Source organism: Diuraphis noxia, unplaced genomic scaffold (assembly GCF_037042655.1).
Source record: "Diuraphis noxia isolate RWA-SAM2 unplaced genomic scaffold, SU_Dnox_SAM2 contig0005, whole genome shotgun sequence".
In the NCBI taxonomy this organism is placed as follows: Eukaryota; Metazoa; Arthropoda; class Insecta; order Hemiptera; family Aphididae; genus Diuraphis; species Diuraphis noxia.
In genome coordinates this window covers 13,408,357-13,426,872 of record NW_028301715.1, presented here as the reverse complement: position 1 = coordinate 13,426,872, position 18,516 = coordinate 13,408,357, and the positions used below count along the sequence as shown (strand labels likewise).

General features: G+C 31.9%; 1 protein-coding gene and 1 pseudogene across 2 annotated transcripts in view; one reads left to right on the top strand and one right to left on the bottom strand.

Moving 5' to 3' along the window:
• Positions 1–15,830, top strand: part of LOC107162117 (atrial natriuretic peptide receptor 1-like) — a 298,392-nt gene extending 282,562 nt beyond the window's left edge. For both annotated transcript variants that reach the window (XM_089229378.1, XM_089229379.1), the window contains exons 19-21: positions 7,886–7,984; positions 11,400–11,491; positions 13,528–15,830. In XM_089229378.1, the coding sequence (XP_089085504.1) occupies positions 7,886–7,984; positions 11,400–11,491; positions 13,528–13,746 (410 nt within the window). In that variant the 3' untranslated portion in view covers positions 13,747–15,830. The remainder of the gene's footprint in view (positions 1–7,885; positions 7,985–11,399; positions 11,492–13,527) is intronic.
• Positions 976–4,967, bottom strand: LOC149054935 (uncharacterized; annotated as a pseudogene).
• Positions 15,831–18,516: the final 2,686 nt, after the last annotated feature.

Sequence of the window (18,516 nt, the reverse complement as noted above, 5' to 3'; positions counted from 1 at the left end):
GATTTCAACATTTTCCATGCATCAAAATACGTAATTTTAATTTTAATTAAAAATAGCTTTTAGTACACGTAAACAATGATAAAAACCAAAAATGTTATAGTGCATAATGCTGTTAATTAGTTTTATGATTGCAATGGAACATTCTACATGATTGAAAATGCACTTATTGGTAAAGTTATTACATCCTAGCTGCTTTTAGCCGGGCGCCGTTCAATAATATTATATAATTATTTTACATTGGCGTCGGTTATTCTATGCCTGTGGTCACGTATCTATTGATTGCTTTTAGTTTGATATTCACGCTGCAGACAGCTGACATAGGTAAACACAAAATGTACATTCTAGCCCAACAAAAACCATCAGCCTAGGCCCGAAACATAATATTATACCTCCTGCTCTTGGTTGCACGAATCCTGGCAAGAACGAATTACTGAACTAATTTATTCACGTCTAACCATCGTTGATTTCTTAGGATTTTCGAGTGCAGACCGGATGCAAGAAATCATGCACTCGGTGCAGTCTCGTAGTGTTTCTTCGTTTAGGAATCGTAATCGGACTCCTATTATTTATTTTATTTTTTTTTTTTATGCAAAATTATCAAATTTATAAAATTTAAGGGGGAAGAAATCCAATGGTCCTGTCCGGACAATAATTTAATTTTTGTTCCACACAGTGTGACATTCAATAAACAATAATATCATATTATTTTATTTTTTTAATATTATTTATTTAATTAATTCAAACGGGCAAAGCTTAGTAACAGTTTTAAATCAAAACATAACAAAAAAAAATTTTACAATTAGAAAGAGAAGAAAAGTGAACAGAGTGAGATTAAGACATATTATTAAATACCTATACAAAATATAGAATGATTAATTAAGATTAATAATAACAGTAGTTAAAATAGCGAATAATTTAGTAAGATTAATAATAACGGTAATTAACATAAAAAGATTTATAATATTGATAAATAATTCACTGCAAGTAATAATTATGAATATAATTATAAAAAGACTCAATTGAGTTAAAATTAAATAAATCGACCTGTGTATCATTAGCTAATTTCATCATTCTATTAATAGGAGCATTTACTAAATAATTAGTTCTATGTAGTTGCATATAAAAAGTATAAGTAGATCTCGTTTGACATTGAGGAACATAGAAATTAAGAGAGTTTAGTAATTCACTAAAATTAATGATACCGTTTACCACTTTATATAGGAACTTTAAGTCAATTATATTTCTCCTGGTTGCAAGACTATTCATATTTAAAGTGACTAATAAAGGCTTATATGGTGTATGACGTTGACGCGGAATATTGCATTTATACGATATAAAGCGGAGGAAGCGATTTTGTATACCTTCAAGGCATTGGATATGGGCATTTACAGATGGCGACCAGATAACCGAATTATATTCTAAAATAGAGCGTACTAGTGAAAAATATAATGTCTTAAGAGTAAAGGGTTCATGTAAAGTTATCAGTAAAATCTTTACATGTCCTACTAATAAATCCTAGTATAGATGACGATTTTTTTGAAATATTCAGATAGTGTTTATTGAAAATAAGATTAGAATTAAACGTAACGCCTAACGTATTATAACCTTATTATAGATTTTACCTATCGCAATAATAATGGATGTCGAAACTTTTGTTGTATCCAAACCAAACTGCACGCGTGTTAATTACGATAGTAAAGGAAAATTCACTCATATAGGTAATCGACCGTATATAAAACGCTGTGGAATTAAACGCTTTATGTGTATAGGTAGATACCGATCGTAATAATGAAAATAGGTTTAAAAGGTAAATATTTGTAAGCCTAAACGACGGTTGTTTGGCTGTTCCTCGGAGATTTGCAAGTGCCAATCCGTATCAGCCGAGTCTAAATCACTGTATATCGTAAGGTTAATTAGCATATTTTGCTCTGCGTGTGTGTTTAAAGTGGCATTCGATAATTATTGCCCTTCAATATTTACTGTAACCCGCTATTCTTTGACGGTGTACCAACAAATATCATTTGTACTATATATCAGCTAAAAATCGTTCTAAATCGATACGCAACAATACAATATTTTATAAGACAATAAAATATTATGATACGAAAATTTCACGATATTTTTGCTCGTCCGAAGATCTGCTGCGTCGCAAAGTGATATTTTCCTTACACGAGACGCAATAATAATTATTTATTATTATAATTATTAAAATACTACCACCTCTGACACTATTTACTTCTAAACGTTTTTAATTATTTTTCGATTATAATATATACTGTTCACCAATAACAATCATTAATTTTCAATTTTGTATTCTGAAAGAAAAATACTGTTTACGCGTTTTTTTTATGTAAAACTATCTAATCACATCGAGTTATCAAAAGTTAATTATTGACAATTTTTAAAAGTTAAAATAAATGATACAAATATACAATGTTAATAATTACTGGTACAATAATTTTACCGATATTTGGAGCATCATGTCATGCTTGGATGTTCGGATAATATTGTTTTATCTGCGTAAAAAAGTCAAAAAAATCTTGTAAACTTTCTACCCACTGAAAAAAAATCAATTTTTAAAACTAGTTCCATATATAATGAGAACAATGTTACATTTTGTCAACGTCTATTGTTATATTATTATATTTTTCATTTTTTTACCTTTCAAATGAATAATAAATTATTGTTCCACGTATTATTAAGAACAATAATATATTACTATATTACCCTGCATGGCTGCATTGCTCTTCGATTCATTCTTTCACCCTCTGCGGTCGACTGTTTGACGTGTCAAGTCCGACTGGGCGATAAAAGCCATCGTACAGCACAAAAATCGCGCGAAATCCCTCGGCGTAATGATATCCTTGGACCGTTCCTGAATTGGCCTTTGCCCGCGTACTGTTTCGCAAACACATTCTCGACGATAGAGCTCGTGGACGAGCTACTGGTACGCAGGAAAAATAAAACCTTGACAAAGGGAGACAAATGTTTATATTTTCCAGAAGACACAAAAACCGATTCCCTTTTTTTTTTTTATGTTTGTACCGTCTATTGATGCTCGACTGTGAATAATACTACCCTTTTCGGTGATATATATATACACCACAGGTCGTATACCTATTCATTTTCTCATTCAATTCTCGTGGCCTGAAAAAAAAAGGTCCTAATACTACTTCAGTTTCAAAGCACTACAAATATATCATGAGGCACGCCGCACTACGCCATTCTCTATATAAACAAAATATCTAATCGTTATTATAGTTTATTACCATTGCTTGTATGACATTTTATTGTATATTCTTAACTCACCGTTGGCAGCGGAGTATTGAAAAAATTAACCTCCCCCCATCCCCCTAAAATAAATCCAATGCAAAATTATAATTGCTATTCGATTGTCGTGTTAAACAATATTATATTATATATTTATTTCAGTAGCTATATTATATTGTTCTATTATTACGATAATAATGCGATACGCGTCTGCCGCAATGATATTATTGGATCGCAGCCTTCGGAAAGAATTGATCGGGACGCTCCTCAGATACTAATAAAAAATATACACGCACAAAAAAAAAAAAAAAAAACAAGAAAATAAATTAAAATAATCGCACGCCGAAAGAGCCGAAAATGAAATCGACAGCCAAAGCGTTTTTCATTTGTCAGCGACTGCGCCACGCGGGGACTGCAGGCAATAACGGCAATCGCTCCTACGCAAAGCTTTTCTATTAACATAATATTATATACTATAATAATATATATACGTATTATCATATTATTGTATGTATGAACGTGTTAAATTTTTTATTGCCTACGCGTATAATCCAGCGATCACGTATAATACTAATACTATCTTGTTCGACATTTTCACGCAAGTCTATTCGACGAATATCGCTACAGGTATCATATTATTATTATTTGTATACATTATGATAACAATATTATGATAATATATTCGTGCATTACGCGTAGTCATACCTCCTTATACGCATACCACCCACATAGCAATAAATATTCTTATTATTTAAGTTGATCATCGCAATTCACCTGTTTTTCAACTGCAGTTTTGTTGGCGAATAAATCGTTTGCGTCTCGTTTGAAACTGCACGCCATGCAGTGACGCAAAACAACAACGACAATAGTATTATTATATCATCACCTATATAAAAATAATTGTATTAAGCGTTGAAATTTGTCTAAAAACCGCGGGCGATCATCATATTGTGTAAGGAAAAATTGATTTTGGTGAAAACTTTCCAGCGGAAGTTGAGATATACCACTGAAAATAGTACCGTGAGCCGGTATCATAATACTATTTAATTAAAAAGAATTAAAATTTAATTGCCCGAGTCACCGTTTGAAGTGACCATTACAAGTGGAATTTTTTTTTTTTTTGTTATTTATTAAGCATTAAAATCCGAGCCCTAATTATTATTAACAATCGTTGTTGTTTACTCGTGTCCCAAAAAATTAGTTAGTTTTTCGGACGCAGTGATCGACTTCGTGTCGAAAAACTATTACCAAAAAAACTTAAACGTATTTATCAATATACACCAGACGGATATGTGTGTGTGTGAGTGTGGAATATTTTAATATAAATAGAATGTTTCGGCAAACAGCACGGCGTGGTGTGTATTGCATTATATTTTAATCCAAATAGCGTTTTCCGAAGAGGCTGATAAATAACGACGCGTTTATACATATATTATTATAATGTAGGAACTGCAGTAGGGAGGAGCTCGGGTTTTTGCATTACAGAACGATGATAATAATATATATATATATATATATTATTATCTTCCGTCTTTGTTTATCTTGAATTATCTACATCGGAGATGGCTACACAAGCACTCGTGTCCGTCCGAACTATATGCCAATTGTAAAACTTTAGCTTCGGACGGCGAATAGTTCAAAGTTCGAACGACTTCGAAATGATATCCGGCCAAATAAGGTCTACGCCACTCGTCCATAACTCAATAACAACACAAACACGACCCGACTAATTTATTGCGCATCGTTATAGTTGGATGTGTAAAGTGTATTAATTAAAATTAAAATATTATATTAAATGAGATGTTCGGTTAGGTTAGCTGGTTAGATCAATATCAGCTAGTGACGTGAATATTTTAGTACCCACGTGTAAAGTTTATAGTCTCGATGGTTAAAATTACATTTCGGTTTTGTTTTATAAGTTCGAGAACGTTTCTTAATAAATTACGATCTGCAGATCGTATTGACACATATACGTGTGATGTAGTCATGTATATTATTGATATATTTATTATATATTAATATATTATTGTGTTTAATATTTGTATTGTAGACGACAACCAGAGTGTTTTTGTTTTCTTTTTATTGGTCTTGAAAATAATAAAAATAAAATAAAATATCTGCTTACAATACATTTACATTTTAAGATTGTTGTTGTTATTAGAATGAAACCGTTTTCGTGATGAATTACAAGACTTTTGAATTCAGTGGTGGATTTTAAACGCTTTTTTTTTAGAGAGGAAAAAATGTATGTTCCAAAGGCATTTTACTAATACAAAAAAAAACGTTCACTGTATTTATAATGTTTGTAATATTTTACGACTTTTATTTTTACAAAGTTCGGTGTACTGAAAAATACGAAAAAATTAACCATCGCACAACATAATCGATAACTTGAAATTCAGAAATTGTAGATTGTTAATATAATTTCGAAATATGTAATGCGATGTGACTAATAATACACTTACAGAATTTGGCACGTGGGTAGGTACTCTTTCGTTTGAGTCCACGAAAACAACTGATAATTAACATATTTTACAATTTATGGAAATATTAAAAATTGTATTTCGACTGCAAAATAAATATTGAGGCCGTCACTGCAGACGATGACATTCAAATACCTAATTGGTTCTAAAACATCATCGGTACGATGTTTAAAGTTCCACTGCATAAAATTATACTTCACACGCGCGCGGAAGTTATACAACAATATATGCGATAAACGGAAATACAATATATTATATTATTGATGGCGTTGACCGAGTTTCCGAGTATATTATATTATGTCATTTATCGGTCGGTCCAGCACTATGTGTGATCCCTTTGATTGCGTCCGCGCGTCGCTGATAATATTATTCCAAGCAAACGCAGCTTTATGGTTTATTTTACGAGTTGTGAACGCGATAAAATATCGACCAGCCCGGACGATCTCGCACGAAATAATCATTCGATGGGTTTTTAAACATAATAACCGAAAACAATAATATACGATCATAATATAACTAAACTGCAGCAACCGTTGTTAAACAATCCGCTTATGCGAGTATTGCGAGTAGGTATACGCGTATTATAGTTGTGAGTGCTCACAAAAATAACGAGTGATTGAGATTTCAAATAAAATTTCGAAATACAATATTTATTAGATGGCGCCTATGTACAGGGTGATTCACCAAGCATGTTCGCCCCATTTTCATCTTTTATAATGGAGTTATTCAAAATCTTATTTTGGAATCGTTTAAATATACACAAAGACCGTATTTTCAAATTCTTTACATTTTTTTTACCACTTAAGGGGTGTCCTGTGGTGATACAAACTTTTGTTTTTCAAATGAGAACCCCTCTTTATTTGCTGTAAATTATTTAGTTGAGAATTTTTTTGAGAATAATGATGTATCGAAATCAAAATTCGAAAAAATAATTTCTTAGTGTTCCTTAGTTATTAAAATATTCGCACCAAAGATAATAGTCCTTAAAAATCGTTTTACAAAAGTATAAAATACTCGTACTATTGGAACTAGTATTTTTATGAATTATGATACTTTGGTCGTTTTTACAAATTATTTATATTAATATAGACTAATATTTTCAAATTCACCATACACCACATATCTTATAAACCTAAACGATGGACCTTTTATCTTAGAACACTAAATTGAATAACTCAAAAATCTGCACATTAGAGTTTTGATTTTAATACACCAAAATTCTCCGCTAAATAATTTACAGTAAACAATTAGGGTTCTCGTTTGAAAAACAAAAGTTTATATAGTCACGTGACACTCCTTAAGTGGTACAAAAATCTCAAGAATTTGAATAATATACCGTCGTTGAGTACGTTTAAAGATTCCAAAAATCAGATTTTGAATAATTCCATTAATAAAGAATAAAAAGGGTCGAGCATGCTCGGCGAATCACCCTGTATTTACCTATAGGTACTTATATTATGAGACGCGTCTTCGAGGAATACGGTATTCATTTCGAATACACACACACGCGCGCAGATGGATTTTTATTAAAATTTAATTGAATGTTTTAAACAGTGAGTTTTTACGACGCCGTTGTTTTTATAGCTTGTCTGATATTTTAATACAGTATATAGTACCTAGTCGGTGGTTCATAAAAATGATAGTCGTAAATAAACAATCAAATTAAGACGTCGAAAAAGAATCGCTCTGTTTTTAATCGTCTGCGTTATTAAACTATATTTTAATGCAGATATTTTAACACGTCTTTATTTATTTTAAAAAAAAAAAACATATTTTGAACATTCGGGGAGCTATACAATAATATACCTAGTTCTAGTTAATTTTTATGTAAAATTTTAATACGATTTCCTTCGCGTTCCATAAAATATTTGGAGCGAAACGCATTTTTACAATCATGTCATTTTACTTAAAATATGACCGACTAAAATTTTAAATTCACAATATAAAACACTCGTGATACAAAAAGTGATAATATACCATAATAAATAGTTGACATTTGAATGTAAACACTATTTATTAATGCAAATTTTGCAAAATGATTAGATTGTATACATCTATTTTTTAACAAATGATTATTGTGTTTTAATAGAATTATACTTATCTGAGAAATATCTGCTTTTATCTGTCCGTAGGACCTTGTGTGACTGGTGTGGTTGGACTTAAAATGCCGAGATACTGTTTATTTGGAGACACAGTCAACACAGCCTCGAGAATGGAATCCAACGGACAAGGTAAGTTTTATACATACCACGACCACCCTGCTTGAGCTCGTCGACATAAAAAAAACAACACTGACCGTTGCTTTAACCCAGAAAACAACGATATCGGTTTTATACATGTACCTATTATATCATTTCACCACATTAACAGCTGTGTTCGTGGAAATTCTAAAACTATAATACATGTATATATAGGTACTCGAACATTGTTATTATATGAAATGGGATTTATGTGGTACTTATTATTATTGTTGTTGTTGTTGTTGTATCCGTTAGTACATTTAAATCGGATCGGTCACTGGGTCACTGCACGGCGACGGTGTACAAACTATTAACTATACAATAATATAGACGAATTTCCTGCGCAATTAAACCTCTTCGACACACATATTACGTTTGTTATGTATATGTAAGCTATACCTACGTCATTATCCTGCAGTTCGGTCGTCTATATATATATATATATTATGGTAAAGCTGTTTCCCTGCGCGTATATCGATATACCTATGTGGCTATGTAATACAATTTGAGATGCATAATATTGCAGTGTGCGCATAACATCCGCAACAAAGGAAACACTAATTTGGATAATCGAATTCTACCATGATAGGTACGACTATACGTGTGCACAACAACGACGTATAATTATTTTATTATTCATTTTAATAATAATATAAAATACGTTTATATAGGTATACGCGCGTAGCAAAATCAGGGCGTAATACTGCTTCAGCTATATATTATTGTCATTTGCATTGTCAACTACCTATCTATATACATCGCACTTTCCAATTGGGGTCGCACACATATAGGTGTAATGTATATTATATACTAATCAAAATTACAAACCGAAATCTATTTTGTGTACCCCATATGATTCTGATGGGTACCTGCGGTGTGCATGTGCAGTATTTAATAATTCGCGAAACGGTTTTATTAGTCGGTAAAAAGGTTCGTCGCAGATATAACTACAAAACAGTACTGCGTAACGCGATGCAGAAATGCGATTCACAATATTATATTATTGTTACCATATATAATATCTTTGCATCTGCGATTTTCAAACGTACAAAATACACGTATCGCGTGATGATAATAATGGGCACACTGCTCGTCGGAACAGTTTTTTTTTTTTTTTAAACGTGCTTTAATCCGCATCTGTCAGAAATCATCCAGGCTTCAAATAATTTATGATCTCAAAAATTAACTTCGGTTCATATTTTTCAATACGCCGAAGTGTTGGCTTCATTATTCATTCAATCTGCGGGCGCGTAGTAGTGCCTACGTCTATCCGCCGAACAGCATTTTCCATATAATCTCAATTTGCCGCACGTCAGCGAATCCCGCCGAAATCGTTCGTCAGTGCACGTCATACGTGCCAACCTATCCATCTGAAAAATGATTAGTTGGTGTGCATACTTACATAGGTGCCTTGCAACATACAACCATCTGCGGCTTCATATGATTAATCCACAAATCCAAAAAGCTATCCAAATGAGACACTGCAGACAACAGGGCGTGTCTATATAGAACGGCGATTGTAAACTGCGCCCAAGGTACAGGTAAACCTTGAAATCGTACATGCAAACTGTGCCGAGTTTTTATCAAAAGTGAAAAGGTGTCATTGTAAACTGCACCCGGGAAAAACTTTTAAAATTGAATACCTAAATATATTTTTGGAAGATTATTAATCGAAAATTACAATCTTTAATTCGTTACATCCATAAAATACAAATAGTTAATAGAATTAAATTAAATTAAAAATGTAAAAATATCTATATAATTTTAAAAAGTACAATATTAGGACAAAAAAACCATATTGTTGATACATATTCGATAACGTGTTGGTATTTTTAGACAAAAATAATATTTCTAAGATATAATTATTGAAAAAGTACACAATCATAGTGACTTTACCAAGTCAAACGTGGCACAGCTTAAGTTGTACTTTTTAACATGGATATCAACATATTATAGATAATAATTTTGGCGCAGCTTACATTGCCTATACCTTTTTTACGTAGATAAAACTTCGGACGCAGTTTACAAAAAAAAAAGGTCATTTGTGCGCAGTTTACGTATGCCTATTTCGAAAAATCGCGCGGTGGCCCAAAACGATCACCTGTAAATTACAACACGTCGCGAACATTAAAATGTTATGTGAAATAGCTATAATAGGTATATTATATTGTAAAGAGAAAAGTTGAACTATAATACCTATAATTATACTGCATCCGTTGAATCCGTTTCAACTTTTGATCGTTGGGTGTGTTATCACAATGACTATATATAGACTATTACACAAACGTATTGTGATTCACTCGACTTGATTCGATACTGCAGATATTGAAGATTTTCACACTGTCTATAGGTAAACGATTTTCTGGGAAAAGTAAAAAAAACCTTTGTAGATATTTGCTTTTCATCTACTGTATACGTCCCATCAAAGATTTCTGTTAAGACATTTGGAATTCCAGAGACTGCTCGATTGCTTTCATGTTTTACATTTTTCTCGGTACACGATCTTGAGGTTTTACATTTTCAAAAGAGCACATACTGATAAACGCACGAGACAGAAAAAAGCAACGGTTTAGTGCACACTTGTTATAAGTCACAAAATTCAAATTGTTTAGGAGAGCTATTTTAAATTTAAAATAAACACGGCCAACTTGCCATTCATGATAAGCGAAAATAGTATAACTATCATCATATGAAATACTGATTATATAGAACACAAAAACCTTGCATATAAGAAATAAAGATAATTTAATTTTCTATCTATTGGTATCAAAAAATGAATTTTGAAAAACACGGACTTGTAACAAATGCGCCATCGAAATAATATTTATCGCTGACGTCGGTTTGATAGCAGTTGAGCTTACGCCATATGTCAATGCATAATATTACTATTATTTATTTTGTATACCGAATTGACATTTTATTTGTACGAATATGTACTGATCTAGTGAAAAAATTTATGCCTAAATAACATTGTAAGGATCGGTAAAGTGTAGGTCCGATACATCCGTACGACGAATGACGATACACCAATCATTACGTATAAAAATAATATTCATATAGGTTTACCAGCAAAGCTAAAGCATTATGTTATTATTTGATACATTATCTATTATTGATTGTTAAATCATAATACCTATCTATATGATAAGATTTTAGGATAGAACATTTAATATTTTCATCGGTCGTAATCCGAGTAGATGTGATGCTAACAAAAAAAAAAAAACAAAAAAAATGATATTCTGTCACTCGGGGCAAAAGAGAAAAATAATTGAATGGGAGAAAAACGCAATTAAGTATTAACTGATTGTCCCGGACAGTTCACAATGCACACATGCGTAATACATATATATATATATAATATTTATAACATTTTTAATGTGTGCGTGTTTGTGTGTGTATTTTCTAGCGTTAAAAATCCACGTGAGCCCTCAAACAAAAGAAGTGCTCGACACGTTTGGCACGTTCGACTTGGAACTCAGAGGCGAAATCGAGATGAAGGTGAGAAAATGGATTTAGGTCCATTATTTTCTAGTCCATTACTCGCCATTTTTGTCCTCGTCCAGGATTTTATTTATATACATTATTATATATACCTATATATATAATATATATTGTGTGTAATATTATCTGCACGCTATACGTTACATATAGGTAAAATAATATTATATATATATATGATATTATTTTGGCTGAAAAAACGACGACAGGCAGCTCTGTGGCGCATTCAAGAACTTTTATCTACAGGGGGAAGTTGAGGTGCCAATCAATTTTCTTTCGTGCATTGAAAATCTCAAAAAAATAAGAAATCGAACGTGTCGTTTAAAAATTAAATATATTTTTTTGTAGTGACCTTCAATAAAAAAATATTTACCTTATCATTAATAAGTATGGATACTTTTCGGGAAAAGGAGAGTTTAATTTTCAAAAAATCACCTATCACCTGGTATATAACATATCACTATACAGCTGCGAATAACACAAAAGTATTAGGTATAACATAATCCATTGTAAATAATCATTGGTCATTACATCATCACAGTTATTAGCTTATTTATCATAACATCATCTCATTTTTTCCCCCGTTCTAATTATGCATCAAATATACCGTGTGTTCAATTTTAAAGGTAATAGGAAATATTTAAATCGCGTGACCTTGAATTTGATTCGGGGTTTTTATACTGCAAATAGGACTTATAAATACATCTGTTTTTGATAAATTCTAATTTTTAAATATTTTTATCAGCGCATGCGTAGTAAAATAAAAATATTTTAAATAGGAATCACTGTTTTTTTTTAAGACCGGATTTCGATTGCTTTATTTTTTTTGAACAACTTCGGTCTTTACAGTTTGTTGATATCTTCAAAATTGCCATTTTTATGACGGTCGAAAGTTTTAAATCAGTTAGTTCGTAATAAATATCGCATTTTTCAACAAATAAATTATAATGATATTTTTCTATAAATTCGATGTAATAATATATACACGTTTTAGTTTTAATAAAAATAAATTATTATAATAATACCTATAAATGTGTAATTAAGATAGAGTGTTAAAAATATACCTATATAGTTCTAATACTATGTACCTATAACTATTAAGTTTCAACTTCTATAGGTCAATTAATATTATAAGTCACTGATTTGGACTGATATCAGATTATGTAATTAATAAGGAGCACAATGATCACATATAAATGAGGAAACTATTCATATGGGACCATTCATTTCAGGAAAATAAAATTATTCGGACTTGATTTCTTGTAGGGAATAAAATATTTCAAGGGAATGGTATTTTTCAAAACAGAATTAACTTATGAAAATATTAAACAGTAAAATAATAACACGAAACCGTATTTTTCAGGAATAGTATAAATTATAGGAAAATATCGACCAGGACTGTATAAAAATCGGGACAACATTTTTGAGTATATTATACAAGTGAATCTGTATTAATCGAAAAAAGCATAGGACTGGATGGGACAGAAAGTTATTCACAGGTATTAAAGTATTAAAAAGAAATATTATTTTATAAAATTCTGAGAAAAATAATATTTCTTTTTAATACTTTATCTGTTGAATATTTTCCTGTGAATAACTTTCCTGTCGCATCCAGTCCTATGCTTTTTTTCCTATTAATACGATTTTAGATTAATACAGATCTATACTTGTATAATATACTCAAAAATGTTGTCCCGATTTTTATTATACATTTCCGAGCGATATTTTCCTAATTCATCTCGTTCCCGATACGGTTCAGCATTATATTATTACACTGTTTTATATTTTCCTTAGTTAATTCTGTTCGGAAAAATATCATTCCCTTATTATATAATTTCCTTGATACGTAATTTTATGAAAATAACAATTCTATAGATTTATTTTTCCTGTTTCAAATTTGCCGATTTTTATAGCCCTCCTAATTAATACCTATTATGTCTATAAATTTGCACCACATCACTTCCGCTGCTATATGCACAGTGTACCTACCTACTAATCTAAAATCATTTTTTTTTTCAACTCTCTGCCTCGCACAGGGAAAAGGAAAAGTGACGACGTACTGGCTGTTGGGCGAGAAAACTCCAACCACCGAAACATCGGCACCTGTGCCACCGATAAAACCAATCGAATCGTTTTCGAAATTGCACGCGGCCAACAGCGTCGGCTCGTCGTCTACCAAGTCAGTGGCCAACAGCATAGCCAACCACAACAACATCAGCGCGTCCACGCCGCTCTTGCAAGGCGACAACGGCTAAAAGGAAATTCATCCGATTTAGTATTATTTTTTTCAATTTTTTTTTTTCTTATATACATACAGCGTAATATAAATAATTGTATTGTTATTATAGTCAATCGTCAGGAAAAAAAAAAAAAAACTGTCACCGCTACCCTTCCCTCCCCCCCGCCACAATGCAAACCCACTACGACACTACCTGTATATATACACATAATAACGAACACTCACGCGATCCAACATCGTTCGTTCAAACGGTAATATTAAGTACGCAATACGCATTTTCGTGTTTACAGTAATAATAGTACTTTACCTGTATGTGTATATACCGTCTGCCGCATAATTTTGTTTTTCGATCGCAAAAACCCCTCCCCGTTCGCCGTCCTTCCGCTATCGTCCGCTGCAGTCGCGATTTTCGTCACACAGACACGTAGAAAGTACGTACGTAAATCCACTGCAGACTATGATGTAATAATATTATAGCAGTGACAACCATGTCGCGTCTGTCGGTACTAAAGTCGCCTTCGACGGCAGACGGTTTAATGTTATGTACATACCTATATATATATATATATATATATATATACATATACATATATACTCGACGTATATACACATATTATGTATATGAGTCGCGGATAAACGAAAATCGATAACAAAAGCATTTCGCCGTTGGCACTGCAATGTCCGTCGCATTATACTCTGCTGCAACTGCACTCGAGAGTCGGACTATAATCTCATCTGCTCGCGACAACGATGCGTAAATAATATAAAACAATATTATTATATTACCGACGACGACTGCAGCTGCTGGTGGTGGTATGGTCTCCCCCGCCCAGTGCACAAGCCGCGGCCGTCCAGACGAAAATATTGCCAATTCAAATATAATGTTGTAAATACTGTAGTTATACACACGTATAAATAAAAAATATTTATTTCCGGATTGTACGGCGCACGTGATCAGTTCGGTCGTGCGATTTACTTACTATATAATATCAGCTAAAATTTAGTAACATAATATCAAACCGCGATGATATGACGTGGTTTCGTGTGTGTGTGCGCGCCTATACACGGTAGAGGTGATGTTGGTGCGAGGTAGGGAGGGTGGTTTGTGTGTGGGTAGAGGGGGGGGGACGGCATTGATATACATTGGTGGGCGACACTGCACAGCGAAGGAGATTCGCGACAGAAAATCGAACGTCGCGTCAAGAAGATGATGGCAATAAAAAAAAAAAATTAACGTACCCACCGCAAACGAATTGACAGTTTCTAGAGATTCTGTGTAGTTACTACGCGTTTTTTTTTTTATGTAGGTTACCACAGGTACCTGCACGATGAATGGTATCCGCCGGTGCAGTCATCGCGGTATAATAACGCTGCGGCCGATGATCATATTTTTAGGTTTATTATTATTTATTATCATTCCACAATAGCCGTGAAAATACATTCAAATATTATTACTATATAATGTAACCCAGTCGAAGCTTATCCCGCACAAGAGACCCGGGTGGGCCATATTCATAATGATGATGGTTTGTGAGTGTGTATAAAGAAGACTACGATGTATCATGTAGTTTATGGACGAGCAGCGATTGTACCGTGTTCTAGGTGCTTGTACCTATAATACAATGGTCGTAGTGGTATAATGATGAATGTCCGCTCTCTGTGTGGCGGCGATGGTGGTAGTTTGATTTTGAGGTGAGAGAGTAATCGTTAGTGCACCGCAAGCACACTTTGGCAATCAATATTAATAATTATTGCCGCTGTCCATTCGTCGTCCGTTGTTATACTAGTCCCATCCGGAATCGTATAACTATGCCTCCATAGGTAGGTACATCCATAGTAACTATATAAATGTATACACGTGTGTAGATTCAAACACAATAATATAATACCTGTACGATCGTGATCACTGCATCTGCAGTAACGAGAGAAAAATCCTTTGATTGGTCCAGCGAAGTTGGCGGCGATGAGGGGAAAGTGGTCGTAAACGATAAGGGGAACTAACCCGTCCCGGGCGTTGTGATCACCGCCATTTATTTTTTATTTTTTGTACATAATAATATTAGGATTAGACATAGCGGTAATAGTATTATTGCGATGGTGAGGGATGGGTGGGCGGGAGGGGATTGTCTGACGACGGATTGTTCTGCAGTTGTGTGACGACATAATATTAGGTATTGCGATAATAGATTTTAATGTTTTCTCTTCGAGGCTGGTGCAAGAGTGCACATTTCCGTTGTACTTAAAATATAGTGATTTCTATTTCCGTTTGATAAGAGAAAAAAAACGTAATATTAAGCATATTGTAAACCGATTATAGGTTAGGTATTAATAAAATAATATAGGTGCCCGTGAGGTTAGGTTAGGTTCATATAATACAGCAGACCTTGTAATATAGGTTAGGTACCCCCGAGCACGATGATTTCGGATTTTCGTTTCAAAAGTTGCGCATATCAACTATCGGTGCAGGTTGTTGAAAAGTCAAAAGCGCAGTTGCAAGTAATGTTTCCGGGTAATTGTATATTAAAATATTGGCTATTAATTTAAAAATAAAAATAATTAACTTACAGTAAAAAAATAATAAAGCGTCTTAACTATGTATTTTTATGTCTGGTTAGGCAGTCACACCAATACATATTTACACTTGGTTATTCGCAGAGACAAAAAATTTCGATAAAAAAAAAAATAGTTTTCATAAAAAATAATATTCAGTCGCGTTCGTCGTTGTGCGATTTGATCGTAGACGCCCTAAAACAACGGCGGCGGCGTGTTAGTTTTGCGCGATATAACTTACTATACTATGACGTGTTATTTAATATGCTGATATATATATATCGATGAGATAAGCACTCGGGTGTCTTATGTTTTTGAAACGTATTTGATGGTTCTTATAATATATCATATGCGTCTGTCTGTCTCACTCTGTCCCGTCCCTCCTTCCCACCCCTCACCCGTTTTATACAATTTATTCAAACGTTTTTAATAATATTTAAATTTGACATTATAGTGACACATATATCATTTTTTTTTTTTTTTCATTTTACATAGTATAATATAATATAATATATTATAGGTAGGTACGCATTTTGTTTTGATAATAGTAATAATTATAAAAAAAATCAAAAACAATAATCCATACGTTTTAAGTATGAGGCTATATAATATGATGTATATTATGTTATAATATTATGTAAAAAGTTAATTTATTATATTAACGATGTTATATATTATAATAACATTTTACCCACTCGCTTTCAACAATGTGTAAGCACTGCAGTAAACTGTGTACATTACTTATACATTCCATGTGATTGCATATAATATTTATATATATTATAATAATATTATTAATAATAATAGATATAAGTTAGTAATTATACTACGTACTTTATTGTGTTGTGCATTTTTGTTTTTCTTGACGCTTAAAAAAACGTTTGTGACGGTAGGTACTTACCGAAAAAAATAATTTTACTTGTACAATTATTTCGAACCAATCTTAAACTATGTATACTGCATGATGCACGTGCTACAACAATATTAGGTATGCTTAAGCTTAAAATTGTAGAGAATTTTTTTTTCTCGAGCAAAATCCAATAAATAATCGTTTGATAATAACTATTGTCGCAAGTTCGGTAGGCATATAATACGACTCAGCTAGGAAATGCAAAAAGATTACAATATAATATTATATTAAACTGATTTCGCGACGTTTTAAGACAATCATTCGACAAACATTAATAACAGATTATTATATATATATATATATATATATATATATATATATATATATATATATATGCCTATACAGTATACAATTATAATTAATATTCTGGTTATGTGTTACCGCTTATTATTTGTGTTGATTATAAAATATTAGTCGTTAATATTGTTTATTATTATTATTATTATTTGTGTAATGATTATATTATTATGAATTTATCTATAATAGTTCATAACGCAGTAACTCATTAGACAAGAAAAAAAAAAGCGAAAAAAATAAAATTCATGATCTCATTTTGCTCCTTGGACTATCTATAGATAATATTATTAAGTATATTACCTATTGTAATATTATATATAAATGCCTACACGTGTATTAAATTATATTATAATTTATAGATTTTCTTTTTGTATTATTATTGTACCTAAGTATTGTGTGTTATTCAGCTTTTCTTGTTTCTATTTTTTTTAAGTTTTTTTTTTTTTTTACGAATGCTTTCAGTATTTTATTTAAATGCCTAGAGTTATAATATATGCATACCTCCATCATGGAATCATCATTACTTGCATCCCACGGGATTATAATTATTCATATAATTGTACCTACCGAATAATGAAATAATATTAGACCATTTTCAGTGTTATAATTTGGGTAAAAGTAACACGTAATTTGCGCGGTTCGCTTTAACATTATTGTATGATGATAATATACACACGAATCAACGTCGAATATAAAATAATAGGGCATTTTTTTTTTTTCATTATTGTATAAAATCATTAAAATCAAACACTTTCTTAAAATCCATGTCCATATAGGTATATACTGTTTACACATACCTAATAGTATATTATAATCATATTATTGTATTATTATATTAGTATTATATAAATATATAGGTAGCATAATACACTATATACCTACGTTTATGTACTTCGTTTTGTTATATATATATATATAATGTTTTTGTTTTGTTATCGTGTCGCTCGTAAGTCGTAAGTGTTGTTGAAAAATAAAAAAATGTAACGTATGGCATTGACAAGTGATGTATTCAAACGAAAATTACGATTA